General features: G+C 48.1%; 1 protein-coding gene across 3 annotated transcripts in view; it reads right to left on the bottom strand.

Annotated features, from left to right (window-relative positions):
- GRIK4 (glutamate ionotropic receptor kainate type subunit 4) overlaps positions 1–19,555 on the bottom strand; it is a 500,430-nt gene that overhangs the window by 89,776 nt on the left and 391,099 nt on the right. For all 3 annotated transcript variants that reach the window (XM_070803553.1, XM_070803555.1, XM_070803554.1), the window contains one exon: positions 135–242. In XM_070803553.1, the coding sequence (XP_070659654.1) occupies positions 135–242 (108 nt within the window). The remainder of the gene's footprint in view (positions 1–134; positions 243–19,555) is intronic.

The following is a 19,555-nucleotide window of genomic DNA, read 5'->3' as shown; positions in this document are numbered from 1 at the left end:
AGTTTAATTACACTGTCATAAATTGGCCTCGGTGCTGTGATTAGAGCTCCCATCTTCTGTTCCTGGGGAGGCTGCAAGAAGGAGGAGGCACCCCGGGGAGCAGCAGCTGGGAAGCCCTAGGGGCACCCGCTTACCAGGATGGTGGTGACGACCAGGGTGGTGTTGAAGAGGCTGTCAGAGATGTTGGAGGCGTACAGGCGGCTGTCCATGCTGAGGCCGTCTGCCACATGCCACTGGCCAATCTGAGGAGACCAAGGAGAGAGGCTGGGAAGGGCTGGGGGGAGGTGGAGGCTGGGGAGCTGGGGTGCTGAGATCCCATGAGACTCCAGGGCTGGGGGAGTTGAGAGGCCAGTCCCCTGCCTCTAGCGGGGCTACGGTTAAGTCACAGAAGGAGGGAGCCACACAGAGTATGGAGCAGAGGGGCTGAACTGGGACGGGGCTACTAGGGTTCGGGGGGTTAGGGAAGGGTAGGGAGACTGTGAAGGAAAGCAAGACTTAAGAGAGAGGTGGAGAAGAAAATGGGAAAAGAAATCAGGAATGGAGGTGACCTAAATGGGAAGGAAATCCAAAAAAGAGGAGTTAGAGGTACACACGTATGCATATGGCTGATTCACTTTTCTGTACAGCAGAAATGAACTCAACATTGTAAAGCAACTATACTCCTATAAAAACTAAAAACAGAAAAAAGAAATCATGAATGGAATGCAGTTCAGGGACGCTCTCTCACCCAGAAGGATGGGGAGCTGGGGGAATTGTATTAACTGGAGGCAGGACTGAGCTGCACAGCTCTTTCGCTCTACCCTGCCTTCAGGAAGCCTCATCATCTAAACAAGAACCAGCATGGCCACCACGTGGCATTTACTCAGCTCTTCAATAAATGCCCGCTGAATGGCTCAGTGGATGCATGGACCATAAAAGGGAAGAGCCAGGCTCTAGTTTTGGTGGAGTCACTTGCTGACTGTGAGAACCTTGGCAGGTTACATGAATCTTTCCCAGTCTCCATTTCCCCAGCTCTAAATGGGGGTGGCAACGTTTGCCCTGCCTTCCCAGAACAAATGGAAATCACGCAAACGCCAGTTTGATGTTACATTATTCAGCCAGACCCAGGACCTCAGATCTCAACTGCATCACCCCGGAAGTGACTGAACTTCTCTGAACACATTTCCTCATCTGTGAAATGGGAATAATACAAACCTCCTGGGGTCATTGTGAGAATGGATTTAAGCTGAAACTCAATACCTGCTAGTTGCCTTCCTCTTCATTGTCTTGACTAGAGAGGGGGAAAAAAATCCATAACTTAGTTCCACCAGTTCCACTTAGTTCCACTTTCTAAGAAAATCACCTAAATCGAAATTCAGCATCATTGGGTTTTTAGGGAATTTGTTTGTTTTCCCAGTGGGACCCTTTTTAAAGCTACACATACGTGTTTGTACTACCAGTATCTTTCCACTAGCTGGATCCCCTGGCAAACCATTTTTTTGCTGGGTGTTGGAGGTGGGCAGCCAGGAGAGTCAGCTGGCAGCTGGCTAGAAACCCAATGAAATGCACACGTCTGCCTTTGCCAGGCGTCTCCAGGCACCGGCAGCAGCTTCCCTGGAAAATTCTCACAGGTTCCATGGATGCCACATGGCTCCACCCGCCAGAGCTGGGTTCTGGATTCCTCTTGTGGAAGCTCCAACCACAGAAAAGACTCGTCTCAGCTTTGGCTCTGGACCCACCCCCAGAAGGCTGACAGTCACGGGGAGCAGGAACCATCTCTCTGACATCGTGGTCTGGAGCTTAAAGAGGGGAGGGCCAGGCGGGAAACCTCCAGTTCCAGCAAGAGCTCCGATGCTCTCTCCAAGTGTGCTTTTCATCTGTCAAAGGAGAGATGGGGGCTTGCCTGGTGGTCCAGTGGTTAAGAATCTGCCTTGCAATATGGGGGACACCAGTTCGATCCCTGGTCCTGGAAGATCCCACATGCTGTGGGGCGACTAAGCCCTTGCAGCACAACTACTGAGCCTACTACTGAGCCTGCAAGCTGCGACCACTGAGCCCACGTGCAGCAACTACTGAACCTGTGCACCAAGAGCCTGTCCTCTGCAGCAAGAGAAGCCACCACAGTGGGAAGCCCACACGCCGTAATGAAGAGGAGCCCCTGATCGCTGCAACTAGAGAAATTCTGTTCGGAGCAACAAAGACCCAGCACAACCAGAAATAAATACACAAATAAACAAAAGAGAAAAAAACCTTTTTTTGAAAAAGGAGAGATGACCAAAAACCCCTCTCCAAGCTTCAGCAAGGATGCCACTGGTGTCTCCACCTCTACAAAGGCAGATAGGTGCCGCGCGAGTTCCTGATCATTTTAGTTTACAAGCAGCATCTCCTGCATATCCACATGGGAAGCCTCGTCTAGATAAAGAAACTGAGGCCAAGATAAAAGAGCCCACCCAGGAACTTGCCTGAGGAAACCTCGCCATCAGCTGAGACACCTGAGCTTTAATCGCTGTGCTCTTAGCCCCAGATCGCCTTGCCTACGATGCCTTCGTGGCCTCCTGTCTGGCTCTTCCAGCGTCCTACCGCATGTTCGGCTTACATGTCCGTCTCCCCCCGCTAGTCTGTGGGGGAGGGACTGGCTTGTTCAGGCTCAGCCCCCAGTTTCCTGCTCAGGGACTGGTACCTAGAAGCAGAGGAAACCATCATCTCTCACATGCTGAGTGTTCCTGTTGGTGAGGCAAGAGCAGGAGCCTGGAGTGCCCCCTGGAGGGATCAGCCAGGTCAGGGTACAGCCTGAGCTACCTGGCCTCCGCCCCTCTCTCTGCTGGGGAAAGAGTCGGGGAGGATGAGGGATGAGCCGCAAGATTTTCAAGTGAAGGAGGAAAGGGAACAAGAGTTACCAGACACCTCTTGTGCTGAATGAGCTCCATCAGCTGGTTGAATTTTCCCAGCAACCTTGTGGAGCAGTGACAGTGCGTTCATTTTATTTACAAGGAAACTAGAGCGCAGAGGTTTAATGACCTGCCTAAGGTGGTGGCTCAGTGGTTAAGAACTTGCCAGGCAATGTAGGAGATGTGGGTTCAATCCCTGAGTCAGAGGATCCCCTGGAGAAGGAAATGGCAAGGCACTCCAGTATTCTTGCCTGGAAAGTCCATGGACAGAGGAGCCTGGTGGGCTATAGTCCATGGGGTTGCAAAGAGTCAGACACAGTTTAGTGACTAAACAACAACAAAGTCACTTAGTTAGCAGGTGATGCATGGTCTTGAACCCAGAGCTGTCTGACTCCTGAATCCAAGACCTTTCCTGTGTCCACTGCTGTCTCTGGGCTGGGGATGCTAATGTGTCCTCTATGTAAGCAGCCTGGCCAACCAGAGGAAAGGCTCAAAGGAGCCTCAGCCATACAGCAAGAACCCGGGACACAGCTTTTTTCTTTCCTGGGTTTTTATATCCACAAAAGCAAGTGAAATGAGTCTGCTTCCCTATCTTCAAGATGGTTAGAACTGGCTCCTGGCAACCTCCTAGGATCAGAAGGGCCAGATTTGAACAGAAGGACCTCAAAACAATTAGTCCGGATGTCAGCATCTGGATGTTTGGGACAGGACTGAACTTCTCAGGACCAGCAAGGCCTCACCCCCTACCAGTTCCGCACCCTCACTGATCTCAGGGGACCCAGTGCTCACTAACCGCCTGCCCCAGCCCTGGACTCCCTGTCTGACCCAAGCCATGAGATAGGTTCGCACAAAACCTAGGGATATAAATGATTTACCCAGAGCCAGATCTGACAGCCTGAGCCATGTCCCCTGCCACCTCCCACCTCTGGGGACATGGCCAGGAGATGAATTAGCCCCCAAGCTCCAGTCAGGAAATGAATCTCCCCCCAACACTCCCATTAGCCCCCAAGAAATTAATAAACTCATCAGATCCAACAAAGCGGCTTGGCAGCTACTACCCAGAGCAATCTAACTGCAGAAAGGCAGTGGGAGGGAGAGCGAGAGGCAGAGCCAGGCGCCCTGGGATACAGGCTAATTGCCCCACCCACTGGGCACCTTCCATGCCAGACACATGCCAGGGGTGGGCAGGAGCTACAGCTCTCATCACTGACAATCTGCGGCTCTGCCTCCAGCCAAACTCCCTTGCTCCACCCCACTGACACCTGCCCCAAACCTTCTGCAGGAACAGCTGCTTTGTAAGCTTCTTCCACATGTCCACATGTGCCAGCTTGATTATGCTGCAAATAATGTCTTCCTGGGGCCCTCTCTTTGCACTTTCTCTCTCTCCCACTTGCTCTACTTTCCCACTAGAGATCCCAGGAGTTGCAGGGAAGGGAGGAGAGGGTTAGGACTTGGACACCACCACTGCAAACCTATACAGCACCTTCAGGCAGGTAGGAAAATGACACCCCCCTGGGCCGATGTAGTCCAGCAGGTGCACAGCTGGGCATGCTGATTCCAGCCTCCACTCAACACTGAGCACCCCACAGTCTGCACTATGCGTGCAACAGCCCCAGTGTTAGAGGACCTGAGTTGAACTTGACTTCTCTGCTTCTGAGAGAGTCATTTCCTAGGCAGGTTGATAGGGAGTCTAGGGGTCCCCAAGGAGAGAGGGGTCTGGAATTCTCAAGGAGGAAGAAAGGACAAACTTTTTTTTCTTTCTCCACATTCCTTAGGATTATATAACAATAATGTATCCTGCCTAAGGACAGTCTTTGGATTAAACCTTCTGTTATCTTAAAATGTAAATTATGGGAGTAGACCTGGTCTTTACAAGGATGTATCCTGCCTGAGGACAGTATTATCTTAAAATGTAAATTATGGGAGTAGGTCTGATGAGGTCTTTACAACCTGCAGATATTCTTTGGATTATATAACTTCATTGTTAACACTAGCAAGCAGGTACTCTTTATGCCCCCTTCTGATGCCTATGTCACAAGCTTTCTCTATCTCCTTTATACTTTAATAAAACTTTATTACACAAAAGCTCTGAGCGATCAAGCCTCGTCTCTGGCTCCGGATTGAATTCTTCTCCGGGGGCCAAGAATCCTGGTGTATTCGCGTGATTCAACAACAACCTTTCACTTCCAAGCTGTGTGACTTTGGGTGAGTTACTTAATCCTTCTGAGCCTGTTTCCCTCATCTATAAAATGGGTGTTAAAATAGTAATGATTACCTCCTAAGGGTTCATGAGGAGATTAAAGGAGATAATACATGCGCAGAGTGCTAGGTAAGCATCCATTTAATTTGTAATGTCATTGTTTGAGACAGAAGGTGGGGTCTCTTCTGCACCCTACACTTTGCACTGTAGACTTTGGGTTATGAGATTAGACCAGGGTCTCCCTGGTGGCTCAGATGGTAAAGAATCTGCCTGCGATACAGGAGACCCGGGTTTGATCCCTGGGTCAGGAATATCCCCTGGAGGAGGGCATGGCAGCTCACTCCAGTACTCTTGCCTGGAGAATACCATGGACAGAGGAGCCTGGAGGGCTGCAGGGGGCATGGGTTTGATCCCTGGTCAGGGAACTTGATCCTGCATACTGCAACTAAGACCTGGCATAGCCAAATAAATAAACCAAGGTCTTCTTTGTCCATTTCATTGACGTAAACACTCCCACTGAGGCTGATTTCAAGCTGCTAACATGTAATCATGGGACACTGAGTTGGGAAGAGAAGTGTAAAAGTGGGGAGCGGGGGAGCTCTTGCTAGCTGGATAAGCTGGTTCTAGGACATCCCTGGTGCCACCAGGCTCACAGGTCCTGGGATGGGTGCCCATTTATGTCTAGGAATCTCACTGCCACCCTACTTATGAGTAAGGAAAGTGACCTCTGCACAAGGTAATAATTTACCTGAATCCCAGAGCTGATACATGGAGAAAAAACAGGATTCAAAACAAGGCCAATGTGCTGCTTTATTAAGATCATGATATTAAAAAAAAAAAAGTATATCCCTTCTCATTACTGATTCTATGCTCTTTGAAGGAACTAGAAGTACTTTGTCAAATATGAAAATCGGTATGATATGGGATATCACGGGGTATTATGGGATATCCCCAAATATGATATGGGATGTGTCCGCATGTGCACAGAAAGTATCATTCACCCAATTTCCCCAAAGGACAAAGAATCCGTATAAATTAATAATAATCTTGCTCTGTTAAGCACTAAAATTGGGGGGGGGGGGATTTTAATTATTTATCTGAAAGTATTATTTCCCAAAATTCTTTACAAGGGAATTATATTAATACTTTCTGCTGTCCTCTTAAACAGAGTGCATGTCTTTACCTTAATGCAGTGTCATCCTTTCGAAGCCAATTATTACCCTGTCCTGTGATACAGCGCTGCTTATCGGTTTCTGAAATGTGGTGGCCTCTCACCCTCATTTCTGTGTTTTCATAAGTTAATTTGTCTGCTTTTCGTAGTATCTCTTTTCTAATGGTGAACTGTCATTTCTGACTGCTATCAGGACAGCTGTCTCGAAGAGGCTCTGTCCTTTCCGCAGCTGTATTTAAGATCCCTGGCTGAGCAACCAAGGGACCAAGCTTTAAAGAACTCCTGTACAAAAAGCAGAGATAAGGTCTGATGGGGCCTGGGGCCTTTAGCGAACAGACTCTGTGACACTGATAAGGGCAGCCCACAGTCCCTCGGAGAGGCGACTGCCGTACACTTGAATGAGTGTCAGAGACCTGCTTTTGGTCTGCTGCGTGACCCCGGGTCAGCATAAGCAAGCTGGTCACTCCCTCAGCAAGGCATCGTGGGAAATGCTTGTCCAGGAGCCCTGACCTCAGGTGTCCCCTGATGCTTTCTGAAAGTGCTGGTGTGGAGTCTGGAGATCTGCATTAGCATCCCAGCACCGTGACCACAGGGCAAGTCACTTAATTTCTCCAAGTCTCATACTTGCCGGCTTCCATCCTCATCCAAGCTCCCAATGAACTTGGCTAGGACCGGGAACCTCCAGGGCCTCTGTTTGTTCTGTTAGACACTTGGCAGCAGCCAGCCATCTCTACAAAGCCTCAACTATGGTCACACTGGCCCCTGCTGAGACCCTTCAACTCTTAAGGATAAAGACCAGGGTCCTTCATACTAAGCCCTCCACACCCACCGGGCCCTACAAGGCCTGGCCTCTGCCCACCCTCCATGTTCTTCTCATACCCTCTTTCCTGGCCTTATCTTTGCTCCAGGCAAAACTTTCAGTTCAAGTGCAATAAACTTCCCGTCAGGGTCTCTTGTGCCTGCCGTTCCCTCTCTGGGACTCTCCTTGCTGCCCGACCCCCTGCCTGCAGCCCCATTTCGGCTAGTTCAGGGGTTGGCAGACCACAGACTGTGAGTTGAATTTGGCTTGCTGCCTGTTTCAGAAAATAATGTTTTATTGGAACACAGTCACACCCATTCATTGATTGTTCCGTCTGTGGTGACATTCATCTACAACAGTAAAGCTGTAAAGTGTAAATTTTTACCCTCTGGGCCTGTTTACAAGAGAAGTTTTTCAAACTTTGATCTAGTTTATATCTGTTAACCCCTCAGGCCTCAATTTAGAAATCACTACCTCTAGGAAGGCTTTCTTTTAACTCCCAAAGTCAAACTTCTCCCAGAACCACATTCTTTTCCTTTAGAGCATCTGTCTCAGGCTGTCATTATACATTCATTAATGAGCCCATCACTCACTACCTGTCTTTCTCTCTGGTCCGCTCTTAGTCCTGCCCAGAGAAGCCACACGCCTCCAGCTCCCAAGCCCTCCTGCTCCCTCCTGCCTAGAATCACTAGAGGCTGTCATTTTGCCGCTTTGTTCTCTCCCCAGTAGGTAAAAAGGGATTCATTTGTAAAGCCCTGAAGGATTTCCTCACAACCGTACCTGCCTCCATGAGTACGCACACGGCTCTGTAACATTTAATATTTCGTGTATATGATTGTTCTTTGCTCTCAGCACTGCCAGGATCCAGTTTCTAGACAGGCTGACGTAGCCCCAAGGCCGGACAAGTTCTTCTGCTCCAGAGTCAAGAGTTTGCAAACACTTACTGATCACCTTTGCACACCGGGCACTCAGCCACGTGATTTAATTACACAAATTCCCTTGATTCTGCGTAACAACTCTGTTATCATTCCCATCTGAGAAATGTAAGCACTTCAGACAAGTTTTTGTTGAAACAATGAATGCATGAAATAAATGAATTCATTTGGTTAAATGAATGAATGAAACTGAGACTCAGAGATATCAAACTTGCCGAGCATCACAGTTAATATGGGATGAAACTGGAATTAAAACTTGGGTTCTATTTACTGCTCTACCATCTGCTTGGGTTAGGACAGGTGCAGGCTACCCTGAGCTTACGTCCTGGGCCTTCCCACACACCTCTTTCATCACCGTGAACTTGTTCTTTGGAGATTACCAGCCCTGAAGGGATTCTGTGCAAGAGTCCACAAGAGTGATCTTGATCAAGGTACAGGGTAGTTTCTTAGGCACTGAGCATAGGAGTTCACAAGGGGAGGGCACCAGAAGACCCACATTTTCTTAACTCCTCTGCCATGTATAAGCAAGTCACTTAACCTCTCTGAATCTTCCTTGGCTGCAAAACGGAAATAAATGAATTGGCCTACCCATAGTACAGCAATACTGTTCCCTGTCAACTGAGCTGTGCGTGTCATGGCTTTTGTGCAGGCTTAGTCAGTTATGTTGGAGAAGGCAATGGCACCCTACTCCAGTACTCTTGCCTGGAAAATCCCATGGACGGAGAAGCCTGGTAGGCTGCAGTCCATGGGGTCGCTAGAGTCGGACACGACTGAGCGACTTCACTTTCACTTTTCACTTGCATGCATTGGAGAAGGAAATGGCAACCCAATCCAGTGCTCTTGCCTGGAGAATCCCATGGATGGGGAAGCCTGATGGGCTGCCGTCTATGGGGTCGCACAGAGTCGGACACGACTGAAGAGACTTAGCAGCAGCAGCAGCAGCAGTCAGTCACGTCCGATTCTTTGCAACCCCATGGACTGTAGCCCACCAGACTTCTCTGAACATGGAATTTTTCCAAGCAAGGATACTGGAGTGGGTTGCCATTTCTTACTGCAGGGAATTTTCCAGATCCAAGGATCGAACCCTCATCTTCCGTGTCTCCTGCATTGGCAGATGGATTCTTTACCACTGCGCCACCTGGAAAGCCGTGATGGCTTTTGATGAGTGATAATAAGCCATGGGAACTTAATAGCACTACTGTCTGGCTGGTAGAAATGCAGCTGAGCAGAAGTCAAGTTCTACCCTGTCATGTGCTATGTGGCTCTGGGAAGTCAATTTTGCTGCCTATAAGATAAGGCCCTTCTCCTCCTACTGGGATGTTATAAGGCAATCATAGGGGTGACAGAAGTTTAAAGCCCTATCCAAACATAAGCTCTTTCTTTCAGATCCTTGTTTTCTAGGCCCATCCAAGGTTGGATGTCACAACACACGATTCACTTTTTTAACCTCAGCCTCAGGGTTCAAAGTTGAAGTTTGCACTAGGAAGAATACATACAATAATGCACTAGTGTCTCCTTGAGTACAGAGAACTGATTTCAACATACAGGCAGGAAAAATGACGGTCTGATGTGAACCACTAGGGGAGGAATTGAGACTCAGTTATAGTTTGGAGTATCTATAGTATAGGTCTGTGCCTTGATATATGACCAGTTAAAAGATTTGTGATGGAAGCCTCCATGGTGAACCCTGGCATGAAGAAGTAAAATCTTTACCGAATTTAAATACAGTATTTCCAGTCATAAAACTTCAGTTCACATGGGAGACTGGATCAGAGGTCCCTTGCCTAAGCAGGGTGATCTGGGGAACAAAGGGAGTTATTGATGTTGGCTGAAGATCTCGTTCTCCCAGCCAAAATATTCTTTTAGTACAAAATAGGCGCTTACATGCAAAATACTGTAAAAACCCAGGATCAAAGGACAACAGTGGCAAATGGCAAAGGTAAAAGATCAAAAACAATCCAGAGGAAAGATGGGAAGGCTTCATATCAAATGAGCTCTTTCTGGGCTGATTAAGCCTTCAGCTGAGTTGGTCTAAGGCAGTGTTTTGTTCCACTGTGGCTGTTACCCATTAGTAGGTTAGGAAATCAATTTAGTGGGTCAAGACCTGCATTTTAAAAATGAAATATATATCCAGAACAGAGCAGAGTGCAATCCACACAGCATGGGCAACTACTGTTTCATAAGCTTTAGCTTCAATTATGTGGGGGTGGGTGTTAATGCATGTCCTGGATTTGCAACCAAAATGCAAGTGATGCTCAAAAAGGACAAAAGGGCCTGGCACAGGGGATTCAGACACTTTGCCTGTTCACTGCTCTATAGCCAGCCCCTAGCAGAGTACCTGGAACACAACTGATGCTCAGTAAAACACATTTTGGCAATAATGAACTCCTATCTTAGTCACTTTTAACTGCAGGACTATGAAGATTATGCAAGCTGATACTTTTGAGCATGTTGTTGTTTAGTCACTAAGTCGTGTCCACCTCTTTTGCAGCCCCATGGACTGCATGCAGCCAGGATCCTCTGTCCATGAGATTTCCTAGGCAAGACTACTGGAGCGGGTTGCCATTTCCTTCTCCAGGGGATCTTCCCGACCCAGGGATCGAACCCACGTCTCCTGCCTTGGCAGGTGTGTTCTTTACCAGAGTCATCAGCGAAGCCCTGGGAGCATGTGCTGAATGCCTCCTATGGGACTAAATGCTTTACACTTGTTACTTAATCTTCCCAACTACACTATAAGGAAGGTACTACTATCATCCCATTTTACAGATTAAAAAACGGAAGTTCGAAGAGGTTAGATTTCTTGCCCAAAGTTCCATAGTTCAGCAGATTTAAACCCAGGCAGGTCCACTCCGCTGTGGTGCCCCCAAGATATTAATTTTCCTGGGCTGCGGATGTGTAGTTAAACATTTGCAAAACCTTTTCATTGCTATTCCTTATCAATTGGTATTTGTTGTAAAGTTTTCCTGGCTGAGATTCCACATTCCTGGAGTCAGCCTTTGCTTCTGACTCACATATTTATAAGAGGATATTTAAATAAATATTTAAATAAAGCTTGACGAAGGGGACAGACGGGTTCATGGAAAAAGTAAAGCATCAGGAATTCTGGATTCCTGACATGGCTCTGCCATCAACTGGCTCTGATCTCTGAATCCCACACGTGACCACTAGTTCTGGGAGCCCTTGTTTGGGCTCACAAGGCCCAGCCATCCACCAACCTTCCGTTTGAATGTCACCCCCTTGGGCAGGTCCTTCCCAACCTCTCATTCACCATCACAGAGACTCAGGCATGAAGCTCTGAACTTCTCCTTTATAGCACTCATTGTATAATTATTTAGATAATTATTTTTTGTATAATTATTTAGGTAATTATTTGTTTCAAGTCGATTTCCTGCACTACAAAATCCATTCTATGACTAATAGGACTCTATTTTATTCCTCACATATCCCCAATGCCCAGTGTGGAATCAGCACTTAGTAAATATTTGACAATTGCATTAATAAATTCCTCTTTGGAGCTCCAGCTCCCAGGACAGCACCTGGGTGCTCAATAAATGTGTGTCAAATTGAATTATGAACTTTTCTCTCGGCAAGACCCTTCCTTTTAGTCTTTAGTCATCTTACTTATAAAAGAAGGCTCTAGTCTAGCCCCTTCCAGCTCAAACATGAATTCCTGAAAGTTCCAGGTAGGTGTATAATGCAGCATAGTTTTCAAAGGGCTTTGGGGGAACGCCAGGAAGAGACAGTCCCGAGAGGTACAACATAAAGAGGCCTGGAAAGGTGATTGTAGGAGAGCACTGGAAGCCTGGCTGCCCAGGTATGAAAATGAAGCAGGTGGTCAGCTATGAGGAGGATGCCGGGAAGGCCGCTCTCCCACCTGCCAGGAGTCAGCTCTCTCTGAGCCCATGCCTGGCATCCTTTCACTAGAGAGCATGGTCTGAGAGCTGGTCAACATGGTGTCAAAATGTTAACACATTATTATTATTATTCAATTCAACAGCTATTTATTGAGCCAGTCAGCTGCACACACTACTTACTTACACCTCAAATATTGCATATTGTTCCAGACACCACTCTTTTAGTGGAGCATAGACTAACTGGAGTGTGTTCCAAGCACATGTCTTCCCTCTTGGCTGAACTCATTACAGTTGGTTCTCATTATTCATCGTAGTTTTGTTATAACGTTGCCACAAACACTAAATTAGGGAGACTGAACCATTTCTCCTCGGGGAAAAAACAGGGTTATGTTCCTATGAGTCTCCAGTTACATTTTGATCAACCAATTAACACATAACCTCGATTTATGTGTTTCTGCTGATAGGTATCTTATTTAATACTTACTGTTGATTCATTAACATTGACTGAAATCACATTCTAGAAGGAACAAGTAAAGGCAGTCATGGGAAGGATGGATGAGATGTGTGGACCCAAGAAATGGAATTAAGGACAAAAGGAACAGGCTTCAGAAAAAAAAAAGAATTCCACCCAATAGATGGAGAAACTTTCTAACAGTGACAGCTTTCTAAGATGGAATATGCTGTCCCTATAAGTAGTGAGTTCTTTGAATGCACTGGAGGATTCAAGCACAGACTCTACTTCATGAGAACACCTTTGCAAGAATTCAAGCATTTGACTAGCACACTGGTCTGGAGGGTCTTATTAATCCTTTTGGCCTTGAGTGTGGGATCTAGATCACACTTCTACATCAGGGGAATCAGGAGCAAGGCCAGGGCATGAAGGGACAGATGAGGTCCTCGGACATTGTGAGAAAACGGGAGAACAGGAGTATGGGGGTAATGAATGCAGAAAGACAAAGTCACTGTAGGAAATCTTCAGCCATTCACGAGTTTGCTCATTTCTGGCCTTCTCTCCTGGCTGAACTCATGTTTGGTTCTCATAATTCATGGTAGTTGTGTTCTATAACATTACCACAAACACTGAATTAGGGAGACAGAACCATTTCTCCTTAGGGAAAAACAGGGCTAGGGTCCTATGAGCCTCTGGTCACATTTCCATCAACCAATTAACACATAATCTCGAGGTATGTGTGTTTCTGCTGATAGACATCTTACTTAATACATACTGCTGATTCATCAGCACTGAACAACAGCACTAAACGTCATGCCTGAACAATGCTTTTCTAATGCCTGTATTTTCTCTGTAAGGCGCACTGCAGCTTTCTTGCACTTAGGAACACTACACAGCACGTTGGCAGTAAGTGCAGGGGTCATTTTAAATAGCAAAATCACCAAGAAAAAGCACAAAAAGGTGAAAGATGTGACGCTGCAGAGACTATGAAAGAAATCCTTGTTTATAGTATGAGCCCAAAGCAGAAGGCAGAGTATTGCCTTGTTGGACCTCTGCTGGGAATATGCCAGGTGACCTGCTCAAATTTTTCCCTGCCACACACACATGTGTGAAAGCACCATGAGCCACACACTCATCTGTGAAAGCACTATGAGCCACACACTCATCTGTGAAAGCACCATGAGCACTACATTGGGGTTGTTGCTTTTGTTTAGTTGCTAAGTCCTGTCTGACTTTTTTGTGACCCCATGGACTATAGCCCGCCAGGCTCCACTGTCCGTGGGATTTCCCAGGCAAGAATACTGGAGCAGGATGCCATTTCCTTTTCCAGGGGAATCTTCCTGACCCAGAGATCAAACCCTCATCTCCTGCATTGGCAGGCAGATTCTTTACCACCGAGCCACCAGGGAAGGATTGCATTGGGGTTACAAATATATTTTAGTGAGGAGACAGATTTGCAAATATGGAATCTGCAAATAATGAGGATCAACTGTATTCATCTGCACTCAAATGTTTGGCTCTCAGAAAGATGTGCCCAGACTTCCATCCTGAATCCCCAGTCTCTGGAATATGAAGTGGAGTTGGGCTTAGCCCTCAACACTCCTCCTGCCAAAGAGAACAAATCGACAGTGACTCTTTCCAGGGACTTTGGTGACCAGTAAGTACTCACTAGGGCAAGAATGGAGATGGGTTCATCCCACTTGGCTCTGGCTAAGGTCCTCTCCTCAGCAATGCTCTTAAGCAATCTGAAAGACTCTTCAACTAGCTTAGGGTTTCAGAAGATAAATTTCTCTGAGTAGGGCAGTGAGGATGCTCATATCATTTTTCTCTTTGGATGGAAATACTGATTTTGATGACTTCTTTTACCTACATCTCAACTCCCTCTTTTTCTTCATATGGTCAAAAATCTCACAGACATTCTTCTAAACATTTTGGAAGTCCATCAAACAAGCATGTCAGTATACACTCAGTCATGTCCGACTCTTTGAGACCCCATGGACTGTAGCTCCTCAGGCTCCTCTGTCCATGGGATTTCCCAGGCAAGAAGACCGGAATGGATTGCCATTTTCTTCTCCAGGGGATCTTCCTGACCTAGGGAGTCTCCTACGTCTCTTGCGTTGCAGATGGATTCTTTACTGCCTGAGCCATCAGGGAAGCCCAATCAAACCAGCATGGGGTGCAAGACAGAGAGTGTAAACATGAAGACTCAGCCTCACAGCCCTCTTTCGCCTCCTGAAGATGGAAGGTATTTCAAATTAGCTGCTGAGGAGAGCATTTATCAGAGAGCTCAGGCATGCTTGAGATTTTTCATTTTACAAGAAAATTACTGCCCAGGAACACAACACAGTCAGGGCACGGAGAGTGCCTGGCTTCATCTGTTAACTCACCGGGTAGAGAAGTTCCTCAGGGAAGCAGTTGTACTAATAACACACAGCTTTGAGCTCTGAGCGGCAGATGCCAATTGAACTAACGGTTCTAATGAAGCATCTGGGCTGAAGGAAGCTGATCATGCCCCATCCTCCAGGAGTCAGGGGAAGGCTGAGAAGGCAAGAGGGCAGAGGAAGCTTTCAGGGATGGACTGAGGATGATCCATTGCTGCTCCCAGACAGACACAGACTGTGGGTGGGAGATGGCGTGTGGCTGGGCCTCACGGAGCTCCAGGAAGATGGGGTGCTTTTAGGTGGGGGAGGACAGTGGTGTCAGCAGCTCTTGTCTGGACAGGCCCCAGGCATCTTGGGGATTCTCCCAGGAGTAGAGCAGTGACTTCCAGTTTTCATTTTCACACACACTCAGAAACTCTGCAGAGTGGAATTGCTCATACCAGCGCATGAGGGAGTGGACGAAGGACAGAGGTTGGGGGCGGAAGAAGGAGAGGGGAAGGTGGGGGAGGGCTGTGGGGAACCCATCCTGGAGCGGGGAGGGGTCGGGGTGGGCAGCTGGCAGAATTTATTTCCACTAAGCCTGGCTGGCACGGGCTGGCCCTTGCAGCCCTCTTGCAGGACTCTGGAGTTGCTGCAGGAGTGATATGAGCATATGGCTTGGTCCTGCTTCATCTCATTCTACTCTGAAGCAGGTGAGAAGTGAGATCCCAGGAATACTGCATGCATAGAGAGAGAAATATAGGAGTAGACATCTCCACAAGACACCCGAACCAAAATGTGCACAATAGAGGAGAATCCTCAACGCACATCTATGAAAAATATTCCATTCTGTTCTCACCACAATTTGATGATTCACATAAAGCAGATACTATGATGACCATCATTCCTGTTTTACTGAGGATGCAATCAAGGAATGGAACGCTGGGAGCTATGAGAGCTCAGACTCGGTCTGAGCCCTTCCACAATCCCATAGTGGCCGCCCTGAACACAGCTCCTTCTCACCTCCCTGAATTTTCCATTCCCCTTGGCCCACCTGCCTGCACTCCCCACACCTCTGGCCTGGAGCCTGCCCTGCGTCTCATCAGAGTTGAGGGATGTGGGCTGCTTCCTGAGACTAAATTAGCAGCTCTCCCTGGCTTGAGCTGGCTGAAGAGGCACGGGAAGCCATCACTCAGAACTGGCAAACTTCCCCAGGCTGAGTTCAGGCAGGATACGTGATCGGGCATATTACAAGAACTAGATTTCAAACACAGCCCTTTAAAATCCCATTCCTCTGCCCAAAAGCAGCCCCCTGTTTGAAATTTCAAGTAGCTCTAATTTGTTTGCTGGTTGACGTGTGAATAAGCATCGGCAGTCAGTGACTTTTCCATCAAAGCTGACAAGCAGGAAGCCCCTGTGCTTTGGGAGGAAGAGCCAGAAGTCTGTGGGCCAGGGAGGTGGAAGGAGAGGAGGCCCTCAGGTGACACCCTCCCGAAGCCAGCTCATCTGCCCCTTGGCTGTCAGTCATCGTGAGGGAGGCCAGGAGCACCAGATGCCCTCATAGGAGGGGGTGCTTAATATTAATAGACTTCTAATGAACCAGAGGACTATTGCTGTTAAGAGAACTGAAGCAAATGGAAAGGGAGAAACGTATCAATGATTGGAGGGACTTCCACTCCAGTTTTCAAATTCCAGCTGCCAATGGGGAAGCTTGTCATGTGAAACCTCTCTTGAACAAATGAGGAACACTGGACAAAATCCTAGGTCCCCAGGCTCCCTGCCCACTTCCCGGGTCCCAGCCCTGGGCTCCGCACACCGTAGTCCCTTATTCATGGATGCATCCTTTTTCCCAGCCCTTGCTGAGTCTCACACCCAGCTGGGTGGTCCTCGGCTGTAGTCATGGAGTCCTCAAGGAGGCTTGTCCCTCCCCGAACCTGGAGTGACAGCAGTCCAAGCGTGCTACAGAAGAGGCAGCCACAGGGAGGAGGTGAAAGGAGTGCCCGGAGACTCCTGAGGGCTTCCCTGGCGGTCCAGTGGTTAAGAATCCACCTGCCAAGGCAGGGACATGAGATCGATCCCTGGTCTGGGAAGATCTGACATGCTTTGGGGCAGCTGAGATGGTGCACCACAGCTACTGAAGCCAGCACGCTGAGAGTCTGTGCTCCGCAACAAGAGAAGCCACCGCGGTGAGAGGTCCGAGCACCACAACTACAGAGTAGCCCCTACTTGCCACAACTAGAGAAAGCCTGCCGGCAGCAGTAAAGACTCAGTGCAGCCAAAACTAAATAAATTAATAGATTAATTAATTAATTAAAAAAGACTCCCTGAGAAGGGGCTCTGTGATCTGAGCTCTGGTGTCAGCAGGAGTAGCCCAGTGAGAAATGGGATTGAGGGTGCAGGCGCGGGTGTGAGACAGCCGGGTCTGTTGTGCACTAGGGCGAGGCGTCAGAGCGGTGGGGGAGGCTGGTCAGAGAGCAGGCTCCCGGCAGGCAGGGCCCAGCACGTGACAGGCTTGCAGTGAAGCTGCCATTTGCCCTGAAAGCAAACGGGGGCCACTGTGGGGTTTTCAGCCGAGGACTGATGTTTTCTCCTGCCTCCTCTAGTGGGAAAGTTGGACTTGATAACCTGTCAGGTCTCCTCCAACCCTAAGAATTTATAAAGTTCCGGGAGATGCTGACAACTGTTTTAAACCTCTCGCCAATTCCCCTTCTCCCAGCCCCTTCATTAAAAGGGAAAAGTGACTTCTCAGGAACCTTCAAAGCAGCCCCCAAACCACCAATCTCTATCTCCTCTCCCTCCTCTGGAGAACTGCTGCCTCAGAATTTCCTCATCAAAGGCCAAGTCGTGGGGAATGGCCTGCCAAGCAGACCCCAGCCAGCGCTCTCATCAGGTCCATCCCTGCAGCAAGCGAGACAGCTGATTTCCAGCAATCAATCCCCATTCCTGCGTGGCTGAGCCAGGACCCACTGAGGCAGCTTCAAAGGATCTGCATATTTATGATAAACTCCCTCCTCAGATGGAAAACACATTCGACAGTAGCAATCACTGCGCTCTCTGAGCGGCTTCCCCGACTGGCAACCTGTCTGAGCCTTAAAGGCTGTTCTCATTAGTGCAGGTGGGACCTGAGCTGTGTCAGAGGCTCACGCAAAGAGGAATGGGGGACAGAACACAGATGTGGGGGTGGGGCGACCTGTCCATGGACCTGTTCATGACTCCGTCCTCACTGTTCCTCCAAGGCCACGTGCAGGAAATGGCAACACAGACCATCATCTGACAGCGTGTTTTGGGGATTTACTATTGTTCTTTGCTTTGGAAGTGGGAGAAGCGATCTGGAGGGGGGACAGACTCCAGCAGGTCTGCTTAAGTTGCATCAAAGCAACAGACACTTCCTGGTCTTCTGACTGTGAGCGCCACGATAACAAGTGTAGCTGCCTTTACACTACTCAGTGATGTAGCCGAAGCACGTTCTAGAGTCAGAAACACTGGACGACCCCACCCAGACCTCCGTGGAAGACAGCAGATGTCCCTGTTTCGGGGTGGGGGGGTGGGGCTTCTGCAGGCAAGGGACAGCACAGGAGATCAAAGAGAGGCATCCTGTACTCCCAGCAACTGGTGAGACCTGCAGGGACTTCAAGAAGTTGGAGACTGGAGTCCCTGAACCTTTTAGAAGACATTGCATCCCTAATTCTCGGTTTGTAAGAGTGACTCACAAAAGCCGTCTTGCCCATCCTCCTGCCTCTGGTTAGCACTACACTCAAGTCCTTCCAGGAAATCAGGCCCTTGGAAAGCTGGGTTTGTATCAGCTTTGGAAAATAAAACATGGCTGCCGACTCACAGTGTTTTTATTTGCCTACTTCTGGCCATCTCTGCCAATCTCCATCTCCACACACACAGTTAAATGGATCCATGGTCCACAAAAAGGTGGCTCAGGACTGGTTTCCATGAAAAAACCACGTGAAAATAACTCTGTATATTTTGGAAGTGGTGACTAGGGGCAAGAGGAGTAGTTAATTAATTCCAAGGGCTGCCATGTGGTAAATAAAAATGGAACATTTTGAGTGAGGGAGGTGAAAGTCCCATGGTGCTCTCAAATATGTGCCACTTAGCTTCATCTGGAGCCTGGTCCCCACTTTAAAGTCTTTACTGAATTTGCTACAATATTCCTTCTGTTGTTTTATATTCTGGTTTTTGTGCCATGAGGCATGTGGGACCTTAGCCTCCGGATCAGGGATCGAACCCGAACCCCCTGCATTGGAAGACGAAGTCTTAACCACTCGACCACCAGGGAAGTCCCGGGTCTCATGTTTTAACAGAGCCCCAGACAAACCAAAAGGCATTTATGGTGAGAAATTCATCAACTGTGTCACACTGGGAATGGCTAGGGGCCACGGTTTGGGGAAAGAAAAAGTCAGCGGGACAGGACAACTCAAGCACTGGACAGTGACTGCTAATTTTTACCTTTCCTAAAAGATGAGTATCTCTGACTAATCTATCTTACATTTCCAGCCTTTGACACAAAGTAGGTGCTCAAAAAATTTTTTATGCTAAGTTTCAAAAAAGAATGAATGAAATCAAATCAAATTATGTTTAAGTATTTGAAGAGCTGGTAAAAAAGAGAGGAGAGAAAGCTGATTGTTCTGGGCTGCTTGATGGGGCAGGATTAGGAGGCAGGTTTTGACTCTGTGCCTGGAAGCTTCTGGAATGTGTCCCTGGGAGGCATTGAACTCCCCAGCCCAGGATGTGCTCAAGGAAAGGATGTGTGGCTGCTTCCCTCAGGGATGCTGTGGAGAACTTTCTTGCATTGGATTGGAAGATCAGACCAGAGGTCTCAAGGGTCTCCTCCAGCTTGTTCTGGGACATTCTTCAGAGCAGAAGGACCAGAGACCGTGAAAACAGCTACACCTGAATCAGCTCTTTA

The sequence above is a fragment of the Bos indicus genome, chromosome 15 (assembly GCF_029378745.1).
Source record: "Bos indicus isolate NIAB-ARS_2022 breed Sahiwal x Tharparkar chromosome 15, NIAB-ARS_B.indTharparkar_mat_pri_1.0, whole genome shotgun sequence".
Taxonomy (NCBI): Eukaryota; Metazoa; Chordata; class Mammalia; order Artiodactyla; family Bovidae; genus Bos; species Bos indicus.
This window is presented reverse-complemented; position numbering and strand designations above follow the sequence as displayed.